Source organism: Myodes glareolus, chromosome 8 (assembly GCF_982192425.1).
Source record: "Myodes glareolus chromosome 8, mMyoGla1.1, whole genome shotgun sequence".
NCBI lineage: Eukaryota > Metazoa > Chordata > Mammalia > Rodentia > Cricetidae > Myodes > Myodes glareolus.
The window spans coordinates 15,166,118-15,192,345 of record NC_142033.1 but is presented as its reverse complement, the minus strand read 5'-3'; the positions used below and the strand labels follow the sequence as shown (position 1 = coordinate 15,192,345).

The window sequence follows — 26,228 nt, the reverse complement described above, 5'->3', positions numbered from 1 at the left end:
TCCTGAAACCATATGATTTGGGGAGTAATTACACTCATCCTGAACTGGATTATCTCCTAGGGGAGAACACACCAGTTCATTTTTAGAGGCTTGTGTTTGTTTGCTTGTTTTTGAGACGGAGTCTCATTTTGTAACCTAAGCTGGCCTTGAACTTAGCATTCTGATGGAGGAGGATCATCTGTCTATGTGTTACTTTCATTGGTTAATAAAGGAACTGCCTTGGCTTTTGATAGGATAGCAGCTTAGATAGGCAGAGTAGACAGAACAGAATGCTGGAAGAAAGAAGCAGAGTCAGGTAGAGTCAGACACCATGAAGCTGTCAGGTCAGACATGCTGAATCTTTCCCGGTAAGCCACGACCTTGTGATGAGATATAGATTATTAGAAATGGGTTGAATCAGTATGTGAGAGTTAGCCAATAAGAGGCTGGAGGTAATGGGCCAGGCAGTGTTTTAAAAGAATACAGTTTCCGTGTAATTATTTCGGGTGTAAAGCTAGCAGTGCAGGAGCCGGGCAGAATGAAAAGCAGGCCTGCTCGCCTCCTCACTACAGAATTCTAGTGCTTCAGCTCTAATGCTGGGATTGTAAACTACCATTCCCGGCATGGAAATTCTCTATACAAAAATTTTATTTGTTTGTTTTTTCGAGGCAGGGTTTCTCTTTAGCTTTGGACCCTGTCCTAGAATGTGTTCTTTGTAGACCAGACTGGCTTTGAACTCACAGAGATCTACCTGCTTCTGCCTCCCAAGCGCTGGGATTAAAGGCATGCACCACACCACCCGGCTATACAAAAATGTTATACTGACTTGTAGTAAATGGAACAGCAGGCCCTTTGTTCCATCCCACCCGGCTAGTTTACACCCGTAATAATTACACAGAAACTGTATTCATTTAAACACTGCCTGGCCCATTAGTTCTAGCCTCTTATTGGCTAATTCTCACATATTGATTCAACCCATTTCTAATAATCTATATCTCACCACAAGGTCGTGGCTTACCGGGAAAGATTCAGCATGTCTGACCTGACAGCTTCATGGTGGCTCTCTCTGACTCTGCCTCCTTTCTCCCAGCAGTCTGTTCTGTTTACTCTGCCTATCTAAGCTGCTGTCCTATCAAAAGGCCAAGGCAGTCTCTTTATTTAACCAATGAAAGCAACACATAGACAGAAGGCCCTCCTACTCCACTGACTCTTTGTTTAGCTTTTCCGAATATCATGGGGAAGTTATGCTTTTATATATATATATCAGAGAAGTACTGTAAACATTCCTTGTATAAAGTGCTAATCAACTTTAATTTGAAAACTTACATGTATGGACGTTTTGCCTATAAGCGTGTGTGTGTCTAGTGCCCATGGAGGCCAGAGAGATATTGGATCCCCTGGAACTGGAGTTTCAGACAGTTATGAACTTCCATGTTGGTGCTGGGACTCTCTTAACCACTGAGCAATCTCTCTAGCCCCTGTACTGTTAGATTTTAAGATGCTGGTATTAAAGACAGGCTGTTCGGTAGACAAATTTCATGATAGTCTTGTTAAAAGGTTTTCCTTTTAGGAATAGTTCACTCGTGGGGAAAGCAAGGACAGTACATAAAGCAGTGTTGTGTCTTGGCAGATTCCGATGTGATTGTGGGAGAAATGGACTGTGTTGTAGTTGAGGTCATCTGAAGAGAAAACTGACCTTTTTCATTTTTATACTATTACTACATTATTAACAAGTTAACTGTGGGTTCACATGAATTATTTTAGTCCTACCAAGAAGAGTCTTCTTTGGGAATTCTTTTTTAGGAAGGTACAACTCTGTTTTAAACTCTAGGAAAGCATTAAAGTAAGTTGTTACTAGGTGTTAAACAAGTCCTTGTTAAGTTAGTGAGCATAGAGGTTTTTTTAAGAAGATATTTTTAAATATTTATTTTGTTTTTATATGTATGATAATGTTTTGCCAAGATGTATGTTTATGCATTACCTGTGTGCCTGATGCCCAAGAAGGCCAAAAGAGGGTGACAGATCCCCTGAAACTGGAATTAGAGATGGCTGTGAATCACCATGTGGGTGCTGGGACCTCTCTGCAAGAGCAGCAAGTGCTCTAAATTTAAACTGAGCTATTTCTCAGTCTGTGATGTCACTGTTTTGCAAATTTAAGTTAACCTTCATCCTTTTATGTGACCCTGTACCCTTCTTTGCCTTTTGACAACTTTTCGTTTTTTTTTTTTTAGGTTTTTTTTTATTATTATTATGGGGGGCATGCGTGCCATGGCACAGGTATGGAGGGCAGCTTTTGTCGGTTTGTGAGGTGAGCTCCCTCCTCACTGAGCCATCTTTCCAGGCCAGCCTTTCATTTTCATGTCCTCCTTTTTTCTTTTCTACTCACAGCTATCCCCATTGCTTTTTTTGGGAGGGGGGATTAGTCTCTTTTGTGCATTAATAAATGACATTACCACCACCACCACCACCACCCCTGTTTTTAGTTTTAATAAGCAGGTCATTCAGTTACAGTTCTGAGTATATCTCAGTTGGAATATTTCATGTTACTTGCTGAATGGAATTGTGAGTCTCAAATGGCAATTATTAACAAAAAGGTATTCTAATAATCGCCCATGATTCAAGTGCTTTATTGATGAGACTTTTATTTTGGAGGTGGGACCTTCAGTCTGTAGCCCGACTGGTCTTGACTTGATTGCAGCATTTTGAGTAGCTGGAATCACAGATGTGTGCCATCACACCTTGGCTGTGTGTGTGCATATACAAATAATACCAATGACCATTAACTTCTGTTTGACTATCTCCTGCATTTATAGTTAGCGCTCTTTCCAGAGATAAACCTGTTACTAATTAAACATAAATCTTTTCATCTAGGTTAGATTTTACTCAAATTGTTTTTTGTTGGGCTGGAGAGATGGCTCAGCAGTTAACAGCGCTGGGTTCAATTCCCTGCACCCACATGACAGCTCACAACTGTCTGTATCTCCAGTTCCAGGGAATCTGACATCCTCACACAGACATACATGCAGGTAAAACACCAGTGCACATAAAATAAAAACAAATCCTTGTCCTTGTATAGCATTTTGTTGTTTTGTATGAGAGCCACAAACCTTCATTGCAGGTGAAAGCACCAGTGAAGCTGGCAAGGCAGAGGAGAGCCCAGAGGCCAGAGGTGAAGCCCTGGCAACCTCTCCAGGCTAAATGATGGTACTGGCACTCAGCAGTAGCCAGAAATGCCATGGATGTAGGCCAGGGAGCCAGTTTTAGGTGGTCTACAAACTTTGCTTTCCTCCTGCCCCACCACTCCATGTTCTGTGTTTGCTAGCTGCTGGGCTCATCTCTTTGTCTCTAAGTGACAAGGGATGTCAAGAGAATAGTGACAATCTTAATTGGGACTTTATGAAGATTAAGTAAGTTTAAAAGTAGAAAGCGTTTTAGGATCCATCTAGCATGCGGTAAATGCTGCAATGACCATGTGTCTTAGTTTCTATTGCTGCGAAGAAACACTATGACCAAAGCAAGCTGGGGAGGAAAGGGTTTATTTATTTGGCTTGCACAAGGGCATCTAGTCACTAAAAGAAGTCAGGGCAAGAACTGGAGGCAGGAGCTGATGCAGAGGCCATAAAGGAGTGCAACCACCTGACTTATCCCCGTGGCTCGTTCAGCCTGCTTTCTTATAGAACCAGGACCACCAGGGATGCCACCACCACAATGGGCTGGGCCTTGCCTCATCAATCACTAATAAAGAAAATGCCCTATGGACTTGCCTACAGTGGGATCTTATGGAGGCATTTTCTTAATTAAAGTTCCCTTTGTCTTGGATGACTTTAGTTTGTTTAGTTGGCATAAAACTATCCAGCTCACCCTATTTTACCAATACAGGTTAGCATTTATACATATTTGAAGTCAGGATATAGCCTATAGTGGTTAGTATTGTTATCCTGATGATATACATAATAATAGTGGGTCTTCACATGGTGGAAGGAGGGGGCTGAGCCATACAAGTTGTCCTCTGACAAACATACTTGCACATGCAGTAACAATAAGTAAAGTGTAGAGCTAGAGAGATAACTCAGTGCCTCCAAGTACTTGCTTCTCCTACAGTGGACCTGGGATCCATTCCAAGCACCCACATGGCAGCTCACAACTGTCTATAACTCCTGTTCTGGGGGATCTGACACCCTCACACAGACATAAATGCAGACAAAACACCAATGTACAAAAAAATACAAATAAGTTATTTTTAAAAATTTAAAGAAAAGAAAGAATTATTTATGGGCATTTAACTGTCATTTTTCAGTACAAGACTTCCACTATTAAGATTCCAGACGAGGACAGTTTCTCTCTTTTGAAGTACTTAGTGCTTGAGGACCACTCATGGTTGAACTGTAGGAAGTGCAGACTCCATCACAGCACTGTGGTAGCACAGCACTTAGAGGGCGGAGGCAGCAGGATCAGGAGTCTGAGGTCATTTTTAGGTTTGAGTTCAAGCCTAGCCTGAGCTGAATGAGAACCTTAGGGGCTCTCCAGCCACCACGGCTGGAGGAGAAACAGCTTCAGGAACCACAAGAGGAACGATGCTAGCATTCAGTGTTTGCCGTTTGTCTCTACTTGAGACCCACCCAGCTAACATCTGAACACTTAACCTTTGCAGTTCCTCCTTCACTGTTGGAGACCTTGTCACCTGCTGCTTATATTCAGGGTGACTGTGACTTCTTAGTCATCCTCCCAGAAGGAAGTGTCATGCTGCCTCTCTTTTGACAGCTACAACCAAATGAAAGAAAACACATTATTCATACCCAAATCCTATAAAGATTTGACCATTTTTGTTCAAACACAGGTCTACATTTTTTCATTTTTGTAGCATTAAATATGCTTAATTTATATTTCGAACTTGTAACTTGAAGAGTCCAAGTGTCTTTCACTGCTGTGTAATTGTGCTCAGCTGCTCACCTTTAGTGATGGCTTCTGTGCATGGCTGTCCACACAGCACTTTGAGACTCCTTCGAAATACGGTATCAAGTGTGATCACATTCTGCCCAACAAATTATAACTTCATGGTCATGTTCTTAAATGAAGCTTTGTGTTCTTTCCTCCTTCCACTTGTCTCAGCCTGAAATTTGAACTTGTTAGTAATAAAGAAACTTCATCAGTTCAAATTAGCATAGTAGTGGAGGTGATGGCTAGACCGTTGAGGGCTCTGAGGGGCAAAGTTCCCTGCTGCCTACTAGCTTGTACTTTTACTGGACAAAGAGAAACTTCTTTCTCGTTCAAGCCTGTCTATCTGCTAGCTTTGCTTGCAGCAGCTGAACCACTGCTGTCAAATACCTCATTCTACGGGTAACACAAACCTAAGCTCTGGGACAGCGCAAGCTCAGCATGTGGACTCAACCCTTAGTGCAAGTGCATACACACCTGATCCTGACATAAATATTTTGGTTTTGGAGGCAAACCATCATTTTCATTGAGTAGATTGATAATAATAATAAATATCCAGTATCTATTATTACATATTTTAAAAAGCAAATCTCAGAGTAATTGTTTCACTTTTGAAAAACTATCCCTTTGTATATACATATTTATTGTGGAGAAGAAAAGGAAAAAAAGAGATTATTCCTGGAGACGGGAAATGACATAAGACATCAGTTGTAGACTATACATTGATTTTAATTATTACAAGATTTATTTTTGTTTCAATAGTCAACGAGAAAAAAATATGAAGAAATCTCTATTAAACCCTCCTTTTACTCTGCATATCTGACACTGATGACTGGCTTCATATCCTTTGCTTAACTGTCCCTGTTGGGTCAGTTGTGTTCCAGCAAGTCACCATGGGTGTAGAATTGCCATGCATCCTCAAGTACTCCTCTGAAGGAAAACCACAGGTCAGCTTCCTGTGAGCCACTGGGCATATTTTTGTCACACCAATCAATACAAAACCTTGTTTTAGCCAGAGGTAGTGACATCTCTAATCCCAGGACTCAGAGGCAGAGGCAGGTGATCTCTGTGAGTTCAAGGCCAGTTAGGGCTACAGAGTGAGATCTTGTTTAAAAGAAAAATTGAAACAAAAATCTCTCAAACCAAAAATAGCCCCATTGTTTTATGTTTATTTTTCTTTAAATATGCTTCTTTTAAAACATGTCTTTATTTAACTCAAGGCCAGCAGCACCTCATGCTGAATGGAACCTAATTTTGTTTAGGACACCTTTTAACCTTTCTGTGCCTAGGGAAAGCCCCTCAACACAGCACCCAGGAGGCGTCTGTTACAGAGAAACCACCAATAGCAAATACAAACACACAACAGATGTAATACTACACAGGGCATAGAATTTTATTTACACTGAAAAGGTCTGGATGTGGAGTCTGGGAGTCTGTCTTCACTGCTCTGCACTGTCCTCAAATGAGCAGGAAAGCACTTGGGAGGAAGAGGCAGGTGGATCTTTGTGAGTTCTAGACCAGCATGGTATACAAAGTGAGTTCCAGAACAGCCAGGACTTATACAGAGAAATCCTGTCTCAGAAAACAAAAACACAATGAAAAAAGATTACTTAGTATTTAAAATTTGAATACATAAAAATATTCTATTTCAACCTAAGGAATAATAGCATATTTAGTATTTGAAAGTTACCTGATTTTATTATATGTGAAATAATTTTAAGCTAGCTTTGAAAAATTAAAAAATTTCATATGAAAGTCTACATTTCTGTCTTTTCTTGAACACTAGCTTGAAGGTAGTTAACATTCTATTTTATGCAATGTAAAAAGCAGTCTGTTTTTAAAATTGCATTTTATTTAGCTGTGTGCATGCATGTTTGTATGCATGAGCCATGATGTGCATGTGGAAATCAGGAACAACTTGTGGGGTTAATTCTCAGACCATCAAGCTTATCGGCAAATACCTTTCTTTACCTGGTCAAGTGTCTCCCTGGCCCAGGAACAAAACGTATGAAACTTCTATTATGAACTGAACTTTGCAAAGGTTGTCTGCTTTGCTTTCTGTAGAAATTCTGTAACTCTATAATGATACTTTTTTTTTCAGGATTTGGGTGGGATATTTGTCATTTTGAATATCTAGTTTTTCAGTACAACTTTAAAAATACATGTTTGTGGGTAGGCAGGATGATTCTGTTGGTAAAGACGCCTGCCACCACACCTGAAGACCTAAGTTCAATTCCTCAGACCCACAGGGTAGAAGAAGAGAGTGGTTTTCCGCAGATCATATCGTCTGACTTTGACACAAACACACAAACACACACGCATGCATACATACACATGTGAACATACAAAATGAATTTTATCTTACATACATATGTTTGCTTCTGTGGGCTCATTTACCTTCTATGGCTTGTTTTTATTGTATGATGCTCTTTTTATATCTGTACAGTTGATTCTTTTGAATAGCTACAACTGGGTTCACCAAATAATATACTGCAATGTATTTGACTTTTCCTCATTTAATAGACAGTTGTTTAACATTTTTCCATTGTATATAGTGCTCTGATGTTTATTTTTAAGCTCAGTTTGAATTTTAATTCCTGCAAATTATTTAAAAATAGATATATTCTGTCTTTAAAGGTTTTGAGACACTTAGAACTTTAAAATTGGGGGCTGGAGAGATGGCTTGGGAGTTAAGGAAACTTCCTGCTCTTCCAGAGAATCAAAGTTTGATTCCCAGCACTCACAAGGCGGCTCACAACTGTCTGTAGCTCCAGTTCCAGGAGATCTGATGCTTGCGTCAGGTCTCCCTAGGTACCAGATGGGTGAGTGGTGCACAGACACACATGCAAGCCAAATACTCATACAGATAAAATTAAAAAATAGTTTTAAAAACACTTTTAAAATTTAAAACTTTCTGTCCACATTTTGCACTTTCTTAACACAGTGAGTGCATAGTTGCACAATGGAGGTAGCACAGTGACATGTTAATAATATACCATAACCTGTTGGATTTGACCCCTCTCGGTTGCAGTCATCCTGATAAGCACGTTTACAGTGCTCCAGTCCCACCAATGACTTCTCTTCATTTATTCTTCAGCTGCCTTGACTTCCTTATGTGTCTTCTCACTTGCCCCTCCCACTTTTCAAGTCTCGTGGGGGGGGGGAGGCCGCTATAGTTTGATAATACTACCTAAATAAATAGACCTGGGAAAGACCACTTCCTCAGTGTCCCATTTGCAGATTTTCTCCAGAATTGACTGGTATAATTTTGGGAGTACGAAACTTGATTTCCTTTTTTTCTTGTAATGCTGTTTTATTTTTTATTGATAGATTCAAAAGCTCTGTGACCGAGTAGCTTCATCTACCTTACTGGATGACCGAAGGAATGCTGTGCGTGCTCTTAAATCATTATCTAAGGTTTGTAACTAAATTATTGCCTCTCCCTCCCTCCCCGCCACCCCCCCGTGTATGGGTGTTTTGTCTGCAGGCATATATGCATCACTTGCATGTGTAGTGCTCACATAGGCCAGAAGAAGGTGGAGGAGTTACAGAAAGTTGTGAGCTGCTGTGTGGGTGCTGGGATTCAAACCCAGGTACTCTGGAAGAGTACCCAGTGCCCTGAACCACTGAGCCATCTCTGCAGCCCCAAATTACTATGGTTTTTTTTTTTTTTTTCAGTTGAGCATTGGTAATAATTAGTAATAACACTTTCCTGTTTTCTGTGTAGAAATACCGCTTGGAAGTGGGAATCCAGGCTATGGAACATCTTATCCATGTGTTACAAACGGATCGGTAAGTTTTGGTATTGATTTTTTCTTCTAATTTTTTTTGAACTTTTAATTTGTTCTGTAGTTAACCATCATCATTCCAGAAGATAGTAACATTAAGTCTACTACATTTTTTACTCTTAGTTCTCATTTCAGTAAACATTTATTGGATACTAGGTACAAGCCACTGTGCTAAGCATTAGTTGAGACATAAAAGTAGGATAGAATAACCAGATGTGGTAGTGCACACAAGTAATCAAATTACTTAAGAAGTGCAGGTAGGACAGTTCGGATTTAAGGTCATCTTTAGCTTCCTAGCAAGCTCTTGGCCAGTCTAGGCTATGTGTGATCCCGTCTTGGAAAAAAAAAGGCGGGGAGTGGGTAATGTTGTAACTTAATTATAATGGCTTTAAGGTTTTGATTTGTATTGGGTAAATGGATATACTGATACTCATTTGCAGAAATATATGCTACAGTATGTAAGTTAAATAGACTTTTTCCCCTTAGGACAGTAAATGCACAGGAGTGGTTATAAATCTGGCATGTCTTTAGAGAGTGATAACAGCCTGTTTGTTTTTAGGACATTTTGTCTGTATTTTCTGTTTTAATTGCTTGTGCATAAATAGTTTTTATATCTTGCCTCTGATAAAATGTCTGTAGAGCTTTAGTTGCTTGTCACACATTTCTACTCCACTGAGATCCCACATAGGACTTCAAAATCAGACCCAGGGCTAGGGAGACAAGTGTTTGCTGTACCTGTTCCCAACACCCAGATAAAAGCTGACATGGCGCTTTGCTGCAGGGAGTAGACAGGTAGAGATCTCAGAGCCTCAGTTCTTGCCTGGTCCTCCTACTTCTGCCTATCTACCCACTTCAGCTATGTTTTCTTCTGAATTTATCCCAATCAAAAGTCCCTTTCATTGTGTTAAAAACTAGAAACTCCCTACAGAATTCATCCCTGTAAGCCAAAGAAAAGCAGCATGTTTTCAACCCTCAGTGTATCCATCCCTTAAATCATTTTCCTGGCTTTTTGCTGTGTTACAGAATATGAAAAAGTTCTTTAAAATTTATTGTTTCATAGTTTCTGGGTGGGGATTGAGGGGTGGCTTAACTAAGTAGACTGAAGGCCTCTTTGGCTGTAGTAGAAATATCAACCGAGACTGCAGCCCAGTTCATTTCTTCCATGGTAGTGAATTAGTCCTTCCCTTTCTATTGGAACAGGTGGCTCAAGTCTAAAACTTTTTTATTTTCTCATAATTAATTAGTCCAACGTTTGTCTTTGAATGCATTTAAGCTAGATGGCTCCATTGTTTCATCAAATTATAAACAAGAATTCCTGTATCATCTAAAAAAAATAAACACATGCACACATACACATAACTATACACTCATGTTTTGCTAAATGGAATTATCCTGTCTAGTTTTTTTGAAAGTTTTTTTTTTTTTTATGGATGTGGATGTTTGCTTGTATGTATCTCTGTGCACCATGGGCGTGCCTGTTGCCCATGGAGGTCAGAAGAGGGCATTAGATCCCCTGGCACTGGAATTAAGGACAGCTGAGTGCAACCCTATGGGTGCTGGGAATTGAACCAGAGTCCTCTAGAAGAACAACCAATGATCTTAACTTCTGATAACTTCTGAACTCTCTCTCTAGCCCTTTGTCTGTCCGTTTTTAAACTTAGGGTTTTTTTTTTTTCCCTACTTGACACCGCGTTAGGATTTGTTTAATAATCATTCTGTCACATATTCTTTTCGGGACGGGAGGGAGAGATGTTTGTTTGTTTGTTTGTTTGTTTTTTAAGGCAGATTTCTCTGTGTAATAGCCCTGGTTACCCTGGAATTCATTCTGTAGACCAGGCTGGCCTGAAACTCACCTGCCTCTGCCTCCCAAGTGCTGGGACTAGAGGTGTGCGCCACAACCACCCAGCGCATATTCTTTTAAGATACATTTTTCATTGCTGTCTTATGTGTGTTATTTTTTAACTAGACAAGTTGATTTCTCAGTTTTTACAATTCTCTTCTTTTTGTTGTTTGTTTTCTTTTATTTGTTTTGGTTTTCAAGACAGGGTTTTTCTGTATAACCTGGCTGTCCTAAAACTCACTCTGTAGAACAGACTGGCTCTCTGCTTCCCAAGTGCTGGGATTTAAGGTGTGTGTTACCACTGCCCAGCAATTTTTACAATTTTTAAAAAGATTTCTTTATTATGTATACAGTGTTCTAACTGCATGTGTCCTTGCAGGCCAGAAGATGGCACCAGATCTCATTACAAGTGGTTTTGGGCCACCATATGGTTGCTAGGAATTGAACTCAGGATATTTGGAAGAGCAGTCATTGCTCTTAGCCACTGAGCCATCTCTCCAGCCCCTAATTTTTATAATTCTCAATAAATCTTTATGTAGTTTCTTATTTTATTGTCTGGTGGGAATGAGGATGATGAAGATGAAGATGATGATGATGGTGGTGATGATGATGATGATGGTGTAGAAAGGTCTCACTATGTAACCCAGCCTGGTCTGTAACTTGCAACCTTCCTATTCTCTCTGCCTCCTGAGTACTGAGATTACAGGCAGGAGCCACCCTGCCCAGCTGTACACATTCCTTTCCTACTACTTTCTTAGATAAGATTTGTAGATAAGAAATGAATATTTTATTGATCTTCTGGAAGAACTACCTAGAATTGAACACAGCATTTTAAATCCAATCAGCAGTCTGTAAGTATAATAATTTCTCTTTTTCAGTTCGGATTCTGAAATAATAGCTTATGCTTTGGACACACTCTATAATATAATATCTAATGATGAAGAGGAAGAAGTAGGTAAGTTTCCAGTTATTTTACTGTGCTTCTATATATAAACTAGGTTATGCCAATTTTGCTTTAAAGTTGAGTACATTATTTTATAAACTTGTTCGTTGTTTGTAGGTGTTTTCTTTTTAAGTTACTCCTTTAATCAGTATAGTAAAGATCTACCCTTAGTCCCGAGTAGTATCTAGGATGAAGCTCAGTGTGTAATCTGAGCCATTAGGATACGGTGGAGCATGAAGGCTCAGTGTGTCATCCAAGCTGTTAAGTTACGGTGAAGAATGAGGGCTCAGTGTGTGATCTGAGCCTTATGACAAGGTGGAGTGTGGTTTCTGTCCTGAAATCAGGGACTATGCAGCCTGGGCTAAGCGAAGCTCAGTCTCCTTGCTGAACTTCCAGAACATTAGGATTACAGGTTCCACCACTTCTCACCTACACCCTTCCTTCTTTTAAATGCTTATTCTTCAGATACTGTGACATTTCAAATAAAAAGTGTTTTAGTAGATTCTCTTTCACCTCACTCACCTCCCCCAGATCCTGTTCTCTTTCTTTTGTTGTTTGTTTTTTGTTTATGTGTTTGGGTTTTGTTGTTGTTTTTCTAGACGGGGTCTCACTGTGTAGCTCTGGTTGTCCTAGAATTCACTATATAGACCAGACTGACCCCAAGATACTCTTGCCTCTACTTTTGAGTGCTGGTATTTCAGGCGTGGTGAGCCACCACACTGCAGGTCCTTCTTTCCTAAGCGTTTTCTCTTTGGGTTGTAATTAAGCACTATACTTACTAGCCTTGCAGAGTTCAATAATCCCTTTGATTGTTGGTTGATCCCTGTATGTGTTATTACCTTTGTGCCTGTTAAGGGTTAGAAGCCAAGTTAGGGAATCTCTCTCCCAATACTTAAACCGTTATTTTCCTAAGACTTTGTTAATTTGTAAAGAGCAACAATTTACTAAATTTAGGAAGGTTTTTTAAAATTATTTTTCTTTGTTATTTCGTGAGAGGCTTGGTTGGATGTCTGTACCTTTGTTGTGTAAATAGTGAAAATTTCCTCGGTGAGCAACATTTCCTAGTGCTACTGAGAATATTCTACATAGCCAATGTTGGTTACAGTAAGACATTAGTGGGGTTTCCATTATTTTAGAGGAAAAAGCAGACATACTCATGTGTTTTATAATTCTAATTTATGCTGATGTATGACAAAACAAAAATTATAAATAAATATTGACCTTACGCATATTTTGTTAACAGTTGAGCAGAAAAGCATGTGCTTGTTAACCCACAGAGTACTTACTGGTAGTGTGAGTGTTGGAGTGACGTGGGGGTGGTCATGGTCCCATAGAATGAAGTACACTTTTTTTACAATTTTATTTCTCTCTGGTATACCTTGCCTAGAAGTTTCTTAATTTCTAAAGGGCAAAAATATTTAGTAAACATAATTTATTTTCTGTAGAAAAGGAAATTGAATACATAGCCGCTTAAACATATACACAAAAATATTTCTTGAAGAAAAGGTACTTGCTTCTCCTAGTGTTTATCAGATTAGAAAATTAAATGCAACATACCTTTTGTTGTTTGCATCAGGGGTCTATGTCCTGGCTGTCCTGGAACTCACTTTGTAGACCAAATTGACTCCAAAGTCATAGATCTTCCTGCCTCTGCCTCTCATGTGCTGGGATTAAAGGCGTGCCAAATCATGCCCAGCCACTCAGCACACTTGTTAAAAAAAAAAAAAATGACTTAAAACCCCTTCATTTCTTAGATATTTGGTATGGGAGGTGGTTTTTTCTTGTGTGTATTTGGGATTATTTTGTTGTACTTACTTGCATTTTTTGAGACATTTTCACTGTGTTATTGAGGCATGAACTCACCACATAGTTCAAGCTGACCCTCCATACCCAGTCTTTGTGCACCAGCTTCCTGGGTGCTAGGATTTTAGGCAGGTGCCACAGTGCCTGTTTCTGTGCTCTTTATTTTTAATTCATCATTCAAAAGTCTTTGATAAAATAGGAAAACAACTTTGGATAAACAGTAGCAGAGTAATTTTTTAGGGACTTTTTCTTCAGTTAAGTGAGTAAATTTTTAAAAACTAGATATTAAGAAATGTATTCTTGAGTTGTAGTCTCAGTGCCTTCTCTTTAATGCTTTACTGCAAGATAATTCTCCAGTGACCTAAAAATTATTTAGAGTTCTTTATTTTGGGAATATTTTATAACCCGTTAGTGATAAATCTGTCTCATAGCCCTAATAATATAGTGTATTCCATGTGTCTTGGATGCTCCTCAGCTGTTTGCCTTAAATGATGGAATCTCATTTTCCAAGAACTACACTGCTGACTTGATCTGCTTCTGTGTTTATACAGATAGATATGAATAGTTTTCCTTGTCACCTGCTTCTTATTTATTTATTTTCATCTACCTTTTCAGATGATGTTGAAGGTAAAGGTTTGCATTTTCATATGCATGATGCTTTAGACTTAAGACCTGGTAATATAAAAGGACACTGTCAAATGCTGTTTCTTCTGGCTTCTAAAAACTCTGGCATTGGTTTCAGTGTGTCAGATCTGTTATTAAACAGGAATATTTAATAATCTGCAGTCCACAACATGAAACAATTCTAGTGTATCTTTTAATAAAATAAAAACTTTCCTCAGATTCCTTTTATTTAAATTTTTTTGTATACACTTTCTGGAAAGCAAATTATTTATAAACAATATTTGAATATGTATACACATGGATGCATACATATCTACTTATATTGAGTAAGCTGGAAAGCACTCAATACAGAGAATATACGTATGTTGATGTTGTCCCTTTAAAGTGCCACGTGCACAGCTGTGCTCCAGGTACTGACCTTCTACATTGGTTTCTAGAGTTCACTGATACTTACCCTCTTGTGACCTGTTTGACTTCTAGTAACTTTTAACCATATTTTTTCTTTGTAATTAAAATAATTGTTTTCTTATTTTGTTTAACTAATATTCCTAAATACTTTTTAGAATGAATGAAATATTATCTAAACTAGATTTAAAATAACAGTTGCCAATACCTAACAGAAAACTAATGTACCATAATGCTATTTCTACATTCAAGTCTGTTGTTTGAAATCAGAAAATCCCGGAACACTGCCATGACTCTGTCTAACTGTTTCTTTGGAATGGTACAGATCAGGAGCTGGTTTTCTACTGTTGTTTTCGCATATTTGTGTAGAGCTTTAAAGTGTGCAGAATCCTTTCATGTCAGTATCTTACTTAAGCCTCATAGCAGCCTCAAGATAGGTTGTTGCTTCTCTTTCCTCAGATTAACCAGCCAAAGACTGGCCATTGTCCTCATACACTAGGACATGGCTAACAGACAGTGTCTTTTCTCTCACTGTCCTTTCTTGTTTTTAAATACTCCATGGATATTTCAGTTGAATAGTGTGGCCAATTTTACATTCTAACTAGAACTTAGAATTGTGTAATTTACATAATTGGTTGATAGAAAATTAAGATAAGCATTTAAAAATAGGCATACCTGCTTAACTGTTGGGCCACATTTGTAAAAGATTACCTGATGTTCTAGCTCTGTTAGGTAGGAGTACTTTAGTTAGAATATCTCTTTTTCTTCTCTTTTTCAGGGGACTGGAGGTGGAAGTCTTGGATTTTTGAGATAGGGTCTTATAATGTGGTCCCTGCTGGCCTGGAACTCATTTTGTATGTTAGCCTGACTTAGAACTTGCTGTGATCCTCCTGTCTCTGTTTTCTGAATGCTGGGATTACAGGCATATGCCACCATGCTCTACTTTAGATCACCTCCTTCTACACAGCAATTTTGCTCGCTAGAGTATAGATTGTGAACTTGGTGTAGAGTTCCACTAAAAGGTCCCACAGTGCTTTCTAAACAGTTCACACTTCTGGAAAGCAGACCCCTATAAATATATTTTATGAACAAACATGTCTGTATGTTTAGTTAAACACTAATTGCATAAATAGATCTGGAAAGTGGTGGGATATATGTATATATTATATATGGGGTATGAATATACACACACATATGGACTTAAGATCCAGTCTTTGATTTTACTCTTCTGTTTTAGGTTTATCTTTGCTTTAACAGTAGATCACATTTTTCCCACTTACATTAATGGATCACCTATTTTTACAGGTTAGAGAAAGTGTTACACATAGTATATAAACTAAGGTTAGAGAGATAAAATCATCTGTGATATAAGTATGCCAGTGTGACAAGATGATTTGTCTCATGCCTTTGCCTGTATGTATCATAGATATAATTTTGTTTTGTCTTATTGAGACAAGGTCTTTTTCTACATAGCTCTGGCTATCCTGGAACTTACTATGTACACCAGGCTGGCCTTGAACTCACAGAGATCCCCCTGCCTCTGCCTCTCAGATTGCTGGGATTAAGTTTGTACCACCATGCCAAGCTAGATAAAATTTCTTATGGCTGTAGTTTTAATTTACAACTTTTAGATATGATTAATTTAATAGTTTTAACAATTTTACATTACCACTAAAAGCTTTGTGTACTGTTGCTTAGCTAGTTTGAGGCATCCATTAAAGTTTGAAAGTCCTGGGGTCAAACAGATGGGTCAGTGGTTAAAACCCTGGCTGCTCTTCCAAAGGGCCCTAGGCTCCTTTTCCCAGCACTCAAATGGTGGCTCCCGACCTTCTGTAACCCCTGTTCCAGAGGATCTTATACCCTCTTCTGGCCTTTACAGGCACTGCATGTATTTGTTACTCAGGCATACAAGCAGGGGAAACACCCATACATATAAAATAAAAATAAATAAATATTGGAGCTAGAAAGATGATTCTGTGGTGAAGAGCACAGGCTGCTCTTCCAGGGGACCTCATTCAATCCCCAGCACCCACATGGCAGCTCACAACCGTCTGTAACTCCAGTTCCAGGGGATCTGGTGTCCTCTCATTGACATACATGCAGGCAAAACATCAATGCACACAAAATAAATAAAGTATTTAAAATAAAATGTTTAAAAAATATATCCTGGATGTACTGCCTTAGGACTGTGATTTTTTTTTTTAAGATTGATGGTTGTCATGGTTGATTTTGCCAAGTTGATACAAACCTAGGCATATCTAGGAAGAATGAACTTAATTTAGAAAATGGCTGCATAAGGTTGGCCTGTAGGCAAGAATACAGGTGATTGATATGATTCTGGCCATTGTTGTGGGAGGGCCCAGCCATTGTGGTGGTGCCACTTCTGGGCAGGTGGTCCTGGAATGTTTAAGAGTGGTGGTGCACTCCTTTGATCCCAGCACTCAGGAGGCAGAGGCAGGCGGTTCTCTGAGTTCAAGGCCAGCCTGATCCCCTCTGAGGTCCCACAAAATTCCTACCAGGATTATAAGCGCTGAGAAGCCTGCAGTGAGAAGCTGTTCAACTCTTGTCAGGAACATGTGTCTCTAGGCTCTTGCTTTCAGCATATGCATGTTACAATGCCCCACTATCCTATATTTTGAAAAGCTCACCAAGGCTCAAAATATAGGTTAATTGTTTGTAATTACCTACATAGAAATGTTTCAGCATTTGAAGAAGCAACTCACAGGCTGGAGAGATAGATGCTCAGGGGTTAAGAGCGTTTGTTGCTTTTGTAGAGGACCCAAATTTGCTTCCCAGCCCTTATGGTGGTTCATAGCCATCCATTAGAATAGTTTTAAGGCACTAAGCACGCACATGGTGCAGATGCAGGCAGAATGCTCATGCATGTAAGTTAAAAGGTAAATACATCTTTTTAAATTAGCAAAAAAATATTTTATAGGATGAGTCCATGAAATCGGTACTTTTTTCTTCTTTGACTAGTTTATTTATTTATTTATTTAGTTTGTTTGTTCTTATTTACTTTATGTGTATTTATTTAGTTAGTTTGTTTTTATTTATTTTATGAATGTTTTGTCCGCATGCTTGTCTGTATATCACTTACATGCCTGGTGCCTATTGAGGCCAGAAGAGGGCATAGGATCTCCTAGAACTGGAGTTACAGGCAGTTATGAGCCAACCTGTGGGTGCTGGGAATTGAGCCTGGGTCCTCTGGAAGAGCAGCCAGTGATCTTAACCACTGAGCCATCACTACAGCCCCAGTATGCAACTTTAAGAGGGTTTTCCGTTGCTTCTAGTTCAGGACTACTGGAATTTGATTAGATCAATTTTTATCAACTTTTTTTTTAATGATTTAGGCTTTGTATATGTTTATTCTGTTGTTGTAACAACACCACAATCAAAAGCACTTAGGGGAGCAAAGGACTTATTTGGCTTTCCCTTCCGAGTCACAGTTTATCACTGAAAGAAGTCAGGGTGGGAATCCTGCTTGCTGGCTCCTGCTCATGCTTAACTTCTTAAATACAGCCTGGGACCACCTGCTCAGGGCGCAGTGCCAGCCACAATGGACCGAGTGTCAGACCTAAGCTGCTCTCTGTGACACCATCCCTCAACCCTCCACTCCTATCTTTCATCTTTCATGCCTTCAAATCCAATACCATGGCGGGACTCTTAGACCTTGCTACATTCTACTATCAGCTTGAGATACAGACTTGGACCACAGCTTCCCAGCACTGACCCTAAGGAAAGACTTTCCTGTTGTCCCAGTGAAGCAGACTTCACCTCAGTGAAGCTGATCTCTTATCAATCACAGCTGACCTTTCAGCCCCGGCAGACCAGCATCCCATTGCCCCAGTGAAGCACAGTGGTTCTGATCTCTTGTTAATCATAGCTGATTCTTCAGCCCCAATGGATCAGTATACACAGATTCCTCTCTTGGGAAGAGATATGTTTATTATATCTGAATGAATATTTTGCCTGATGCTCACAGGGGTGAGCAGAGGACTTTGGATCCCATGGAATGTGGGATCTGGAATTATGACTAGTTGTAAACCACCATGTGGGTGCTGGGGACCGAATCCAGGTCCTCTGCAGCAGCAACCGTGCTCTTCGCTGCTGAGCATCTCTTGCCCCTATAGATTCTTAATCCAAAATGTCACAAACTGTTTTTTTTTTGTAATTTTATTAAATTATAAAAGTTTCCATTTCCACCCCTCCTCCCACCACCCTCCCATTCCCCCCACTCCCTCTCCTCCTCCCTCTCCATCCCTAAGAGCAGTCAGGGTTTCCTGCCCAGTGAGAAGTTCAAGTTCCTCCCGCCTCCCTCCAGGTCCAGGAAGGTGAGTGTCCAGACGGACTGGATCCGCAAAATCCAGCATATGCAGAGGAAACAAGTCCCAGTCCCATTGTCAATGGCTTTTCAGAAAGACTCCGGTCCAGCCACATTCAGAGAATCCGGCCACATTCAGAGAATCTGGTTGGATTGCGTCCTCGTTCAGTCCCAGTCCAACTGGCCTTGGTAAACTCTCATTAGATTCGTCCCCTTGTATCAGTGGGTGATCGCATCCCTCGCAGTCCTTATTTCCTTTTTCATTTTCTTCCTCCTTCTGCTCCTCATTTGGACCTTGGGGGGCTCAGTCCGGTGCTCCAATGTGGGTCTCCGTCTGTATCGCCATCCATCTTCGGATGAAGGTTCTCTCTGATCTTGCCTTCTTTGCTCACGTTCTCTTTCCTTCTGCTTCTCGTTTGGACCTAGGGAGTTAAGTCCAGTGTTCCGATGTGGGTCTCTGTCTCTATCTCCATCCATCGCCAGATGAAGGTTTTATGGTGATAAGCAAAATATTCATCAGTATGGTTATGGGCCTAGGCCGTTTCAGGCACCCTCTCTTCTGTCCAGAGAACAATCTGGGGATCTCTCCTTGGACCTGGGATCCCATTTATAATCAAGTCTCCTGTAAACCCTAGAATGACTCCCTTAGTTGAAATATATTCTTCCCTGATCCCATATCCATCCTTCTTCCCTCCCCCCATCCCAGTCCACCTAGCTTTCCCCATTCCTCCCCTACTCCCTTCTCTCTAACCCTCTCCCCTTCCAACAACCCTCCCACCCCCCCACCCCCCATGCACCCGAGGTTACCTGGGACTCTTGTCTATTTCCAATCTCCAGGCAGATAGCTACATGATTTTCATCAGGTTCACCTTCTTATTTAGTTTCTCTAGGATCACGAATAATAGGTTCAAAGACCTTTAATTATGGTTAGAATCCACATATGAGTGAATACATACCATATTCCTCTTTTTGGGTCTGGCTTACCTCACTCAGTAAAGCATTTTCTATTTCCATCCATTTTCATGCAAAATTCAAGATGTCATTGTTTTTTTACCGCTGAGTAGAACTCTAATGTGTATATGTTCCACACCTTTTTTAACCATTCTTCTATTGAGGGGCACCTAGGTTGTTTCCAGGTTCTGGCTATTACAAATAGTGCTGCTATGAACATAGTTGAACAAATGCTTTTGTAGTATGATAGGGCATCTCTTGGGTATATTCCCAAGAGTGAAATTGCTGGGTCCTGAGGGAGGTTGACTCCCAGTTTCCTGAGAAACCGCCACACTGATTTCCACAATGGCTGCACAAGTTTGCATTCCCACCAACAATGGATGAGTGTTCCCCTCATTCCACATCCTCTCCAGCATAGGCTATCATTGGTGTTTTTGAGTTTGGCTATTCTGACAGGTGTAAGATGATATATCAAAGTTGTTTTGATTTGCATTTCCCTGATTGCTAAGGAGGTTGAGCATGACCTTAAGTGCCTTTTGGCCATTCGGAGTTCATCTGTTGTGAATTCTCTGTTCAGTTCAGTACCCCATTTTTTAATTGGGTTAATTAGAGTTTTAGTGTCTAGTTTCTTGAGTTCTTTGTATATTTTGGAGATCAGACCTTTGTCTGATGAGGGGTTTGTGAAGATCTTCTCCCAGTTGGAAGGTAGCCTTTTTGTCTTACTGACAGTGTCCTTTGCTTTACAGAAGCCTCTCAGTTTCAGTAGGTCCCATTTATTCATTGCTTCTCTTATTGTCTGCGCTCCTGGGGTTCTGCTTAGGAACTGGTCTCCTGTGCCTATGTCTTGTAGACTACTTCCCACTTTCTCTTCTATCAGGTTCAAAGTGGTCGGATTAATGTTGATGTCTTTAATCCATTTGGACCTGAGTTTTGTGCATGGTGATAGATATGGATCTATTTTCATTCTTCTACAGGTTGACATCCAGTTATGCCAGCACCATTTGTTAAAGATGCTTTCCTTCTTCCATTGTATACCTTTAGCTCCCTTGTCAAATATCAGGTGTTCATACGTTTGTGGGTTAATACCCGGGTCTTCTATTCGATTCCATAGGTCGACTTCTCTGTTGTTATGCCAATACCAAGCTGTTTTTTTAAATATTTATTTATTTATTTATTTATTTATTATGTATACAATATTCTGTCTGTCTGTGTGCCTGCAGACCAGAAGAGGGCACCAGACCCCATTACAGATGGTTGTGAGCCACCATGTGGTTGCTGGGAATTGAACTCAGGACCTTTGGAAGAGCAGGCAATGCTCTTAACCTCTGAGCCATCTCTCCAGCCCCTACCAAGCTGTTTTCAATACTGTTGCTCTGTAATAGAGTTTGAAGTCAGGGATGGTAATGCCTCCAGACGTTCCTTTATTGTATAAGATTGTTTTGGCTATCCTGGGTTTTTTGTTTTTCCATATAAACTTGATTATTGTTCTCTCAAGGTCTGTGAAGAAGTTTGATGGAATTTTGATGGGAATTGCGTTGAATCTATAGATTGCTTTTGGTAGAATTGCCATTTTTACTATGTTGATTCTCCCAATCCAAGAGCAGGGGAGGTCTTTCCATTTTCTGGTATCCTCCTCAATTTCTTTCTTCAAGGACTTAAAGTTCTTGTCAAATAGGTCTTTCACTTCCTTGGTTAGAGTTACCCCAAGATATTTTATGCTATTTGTGGCTATCATGAAAGGTGATGTTTCTCTGATTTCCCTCTCTGCTTCTTTATCCTTTGTGTATAGGAGGGCAACCGATTTTTTGGAGTTGATCTTGTATCCTGCCACATTACTAAAGGTGTTTATCAATTGTAGAAGTTCTTTGGTAGAGTTTTTGGGGTCACTTATGTACACTATCATATCATCTGCAAATAACGAAAGTTTTAACTTCATCCTTTCCAATTCGAATCCCCTTGATCCCCTTATGTTGTCTTATTGCTATTGCTAGAACTTCAAGCACTATATTGAAGAGGTATGGAGAGAGTGGATAGCCTTGTTGTGTTCGTGATTTTAGTGGAATGGCTTTGAGTTTCTCTCCGTTCAATTTGATGTTAGCTGTCGGCTTACTATATATTGCTTTTATTATATTTAGGTATGATCCTCGTATACCCAATCTCTCCAACACCTTTATCATAAAGGGGTGTTGAATTTTGTCAAATGCTTTTTCAGCATCCAATGAAATGATCATATGTTTTTTTTTCTTTCAGTTTATTTATATGATGGATTACATTGATGCATTTGCGTATGTTGAACCAGCCCTGCATCTCTGGGATGAAGCGCACTTGATCATAATGGATAATTTTTCTAATGTATTCTTGGATTCGGTTTGCCAGTATTTTATTGAGTATTTTAGCGTCAATGTTCATGAGTGAGATTGGTCTGTAATTCTCTTTCTTGGTTGTGTCTTTGTGTGGTTTTGGTATCAGGGTAACTGTAGCTTCATAAAAAGAGTTTGGCAATGATTCTTCTGTTTCTATATTGTGAAACACATTAAGGAGTATAGGTATTAGCTCTTCCTGGAAATTCTGGTAGAATTCTGCATTGAAACCATCTGGTCCTGGGCTTTTTTTGGTCGGGAGGTTTTTGATAACAGCTTCTAATTCTTCGCGACTAAGAGGTCTATTTAGATTGTTCACTTGGTCTTGATTTAACTTTGGTAAATGGTATTTATCTAAAAACCATCCATTTCTTGTACATTTTCCAACTTTGTGGCATATAAACTCCCGTGGTAAGATCTAATGTTTCTCTGAATTTCCACTGTGTCTGTTGTTATGTCCCCCTTTTCATTTCTGATCTTATTAATTTGAGTGTTCTCTCTCTGCTGTTTGATTAGTTTGGCTAGGGGTTTGTCAATCTTGTTGATTTTCTCCAAGAACCAACTTTTGTTTCATTGATTTTTTGTATTGTTTTCTGTGTTTCTATTTTGTTGATTTCAGCCCTCAGTTTGATTATTTCCAATCTTCTACTCCTCCTGGGAGAGTCTGCTTCTTTTTTTTCCAGAGCTTTTAGGTGTGCTGTTAAGTCTCCAATATATGCTTTCTCCGTTTTCTTTAATTGGGCACTTAGTGCTATGAACTTTCCTCTTAGAACTGCTTTCATTGTGTCCCATAGGTTTGAGTATGTTGTGTCTTTATTTTCATTAAATTCAAGAAGACTTTAATTTCTTTCTTTATTTCTTCCTTGACCCAAGGATGATTCAGTAGTTGACTGTTCAACTTCCACGCGTTTGTAGGCTTTCTGGTATTCGAATTGTTATTGAATTCTAACTTTATTCCGTGGTGATCCGACAAGACACAGGCGATTACTAATATTTCTTTGTATCTGTGGAAGTTTGCTTTGTTACCGAGTATGTGGTCAATTTTCAAGAAGGTTCCATGAACTGCAGAGAAGAAGGTATATTCTTTCCTTTTTGGGTAGAATGTTCTATAGATATCTGTTAAGTCCATTTGATTCATTACCTCTAGCAATTCTCTTATTTCTCTGTTGAGTTTCTGTTTGAGTGACCTGTCCATTGGTGAGAGAGGTGTGTTGAAGTCTCCTACTATTAGTGTGTGTGGTTTGATGACTGCCTTGAGTTCTAAAAGTTTTTCTTTTACATAAGTGGGTGCTTTTATATTAGGGGCGTAGATATTCAGGATTGAGACTTCCTCCTGATTAATTGTTCCTGTTATGAGTATGAAATGTCCATCTCCATCTCTTCTGATTGATTTTAGTTTGAAGTCAATTTTGTTAGATATTAGAATGGCCACACCAGCTTGTTTCTTAGGTCCGTTTGCTTGGAAAACCTTTTCCCAACCCTTTACTCTGAGTAGATGTCTATCTTTGTGGTTGAGGTGTGTTTCTTGTAAACAGCAGAATGTTGGATCCTGTTTTCTTATCCAGTCTCTAAGTCTGTGCCTTTTTATAGGTGAGTTGAGTCCATTAATATTAAGTGATATTAATGACCAGTGGTTGTTGATTCCGTTTATTATTTTGTGTGTGTGTGTGTGTGTAGTAGAGTTTGTGTGTTTCTCTTCTTTGAGTTGTGGTTGTGAAGGGTCGCTAGATGTCTGGGTTATTGTAGGCAGTGATGGCAATGTTGGATTCCTTGGGTTGCGATTTTCCTTCTATTACTTTCTGTGAGGCTGGATTTGTGGCTACGAATTGTTTAAATTTATTTTTATCCTGGAATATTTTGTTTTCTCCGTTGATAGTGAACAATAGCTTGGCTGGGTATAGTAGTCTGGGTTTGCATCCATGGTCTCTTAGTTTCTGCAGTACCTCTATCCAGGATCTTCTGGCTTTCATGGTTTCCATAGAGAAGTCTGGTGTAAGCCTTATAGGTTTACCTTTATAAGTCACTTGACCTTTTTCCTTTGCAGCTCTTAATATTCTTTCTTTAATCTGAATGTTTTGTGTTTTGATTATTATATGGCGAGGGGACGGGTTTTTTTATCCAGTCTATTCGGCGTTCTGTATGCTTCTTGAACCTTCATAGGAATATCGTTCTTTAGATTGGGAAACTTTTCTTCTATAATTTTGTTAAATATATTTTCTGGGCCTTTGATCTGCATTTCTTCTCCTTCTTCAATACCTATTATTCTTAGATTTGGTTTTTTAATTGTGTCCCAGATTTCCTGAATGTTTTGTGAAGAGAATTTGTTGGATTTGCTGTTTTCTTTGACCAGAGCATTTATTTTCTCTATGGTATCTTCAGAATCTGAGATTCGTTCTTCTATCTCTTGTATTCTATTGGTTATGCTTGATTCTATAGTCTCCGTTCGTTTACCTAGGTTTTCCATATACAGCCGGTTCTCGTTTTGTGTTTTCTTCATGGCCTCCATTTCAGTTTTCAATTCTTGGACTGTTTCCTTTACTTGTTTGATTGTTTTTTCTCAGGGTATCGTTCACGGATTTACTTATTTCTTCAAACTTTTTGTTATATTTCTCATCCATTTCTCTACTCATTTCTTCAAACTTTTTGTTATACTTCTCATCCAATTCTTTAAGGGAGTCATTCATATCCTGCTTAAGGGACTCTATTGCTTTCATAATGGCACTTTTTTCTACTTCTTCTGGGTTAGAGTGTTCAAGTCCTTCTGTTGTAGGGTCATTGGGATCTGGTGTTTTCATGTTGTTTTTCAGATTGTTGGAGGTCTTGCCTTGGCGTCTGCCCATCTCTTCGTTCAAATGCTCTCTATTGGACCTTCTGGTAGCGGGTCAGGTTCCCTTGTTGGGCAGGGAATTCACTGATAGAATGCCTACCTTTCCTCAGGCAGGCTATTGAAGCACAGGCACTCCCTCTTTCCGGGATGCGCCTACAGAGCAGGCCCAGCGTGCAAGGCAGCTTAGCTGGCGAAATTTATGACCCCAGTGGGAAGGGAGAAATATAGGAATTTGTACCTGGATGGAAGCTGGGATGGCAGGTGGGAGAGCTTAGCAGGGTGGAACCTGCACTGCAGGGTGACCTGGGAGTCTATGGGGTCAGGGAAAGTCCAAGCTCCTCCTCGCCAGGCCCCTGCCGCGGGCCTGAAGCAAACTCACCCCTCCGATGGCCCTCTGGATGGAAGCTGGGATGGCTGGCACGGGGAGCTTAGCAGGGTGGAGCCAGCAGTGCAGGGTGACCTGGGAGTCTATGGGGTCGGGGAAAGTCCGAGCAAACTCACCCCTCCGATGGCCCTCTGGATGGAAGCTGGGCACAAACTGTTTTAAGAGTCTTTGAAACCATACAGGCCTCACTGTTTGCATTTCTTTCAGTGTTCGTTTCTTTCAAGACTTCCGCAAGAATGAAGACTTATTAAGCGTTGGATGATTTTTCCAACCTAAAGTTCCGAAGTACTCCACAGTCCTCTAACAAAACCAGTCCAAGGCACAAAGCCTGTGGCTGGGGTTATCACAGCATCCCACTCTTAGTATTTGCTTTCTTTCTAGCTTTATTCAGGTGCTATGGCACACTCAAGGCCACCATCCTGCCTCAGCCTCATAAGTGCTGGGATTATAGGCATGCACTACCACTAAGTCCTTAAAATGTTAGTCATTTTAGTACTTACTATTGTAAAGAAATTCAGTGTTAAATTCTGCTTTTATTGCTAAATACTGTTCTTGGTTCTATATGAAAACAATACTGGATGCTCTGAAGACGATTAGTTTAATTTTATAATTTAATACACTAACAAATAAAAATCAGCAATGAATACTGTTTTGAGATGTATTGATTTAGAGATATAATTTATGAAAAATAAAATTTGCTTCTAGAAGTTGTATAGTCTTGTAAGTTTAGACAAAAGAATCGGTAGTGTTTGATGGGATGTGGCACTGTGGTTAAGTGCTTGCCACCATAAACAAAGCCCTGAGTCCAAATCCCAGCACTGAAGAAAAAAAAAATGGTAGAACCATATTCAAGACAAAATATTTCTACCACCCTAAACAATTCCCTTATCCTAATAAAAGTCTAACCTGGTGTCTTTGAGGAAATATGAAATCTAACTGGCCTTGAAAGTGAGTTCACAAATAAAGTTTTCACTCATGATTGTATAACTAATACCAGCCATACTGTTGAATTGTTTATATTCCAGAAAAATGACCTTTTCTGTTTAACTCTTCAGTAGAAGGAT

General features: G+C 39.6%; 1 protein-coding gene across 2 annotated transcripts in view; it reads left to right on the top strand.

Annotated features, from left to right (window-relative positions):
* Uso1 (USO1 vesicle transport factor) overlaps positions 1-26,228 on the top strand; it is a 74,734-nt gene that overhangs the window by 4,636 nt on the left and 43,870 nt on the right. For both annotated transcript variants that reach the window (XM_048425525.3, XM_048425520.3), the window contains exons 2-4: positions 8,245-8,331; positions 8,642-8,706; positions 11,421-11,497. In XM_048425525.3, coding sequence (XP_048281482.3) covers positions 8,245-8,331; positions 8,642-8,706; positions 11,421-11,497 — 229 coding nt within the window. The remainder of the gene's footprint in view (positions 1-8,244; positions 8,332-8,641; positions 8,707-11,420; positions 11,498-26,228) is intronic.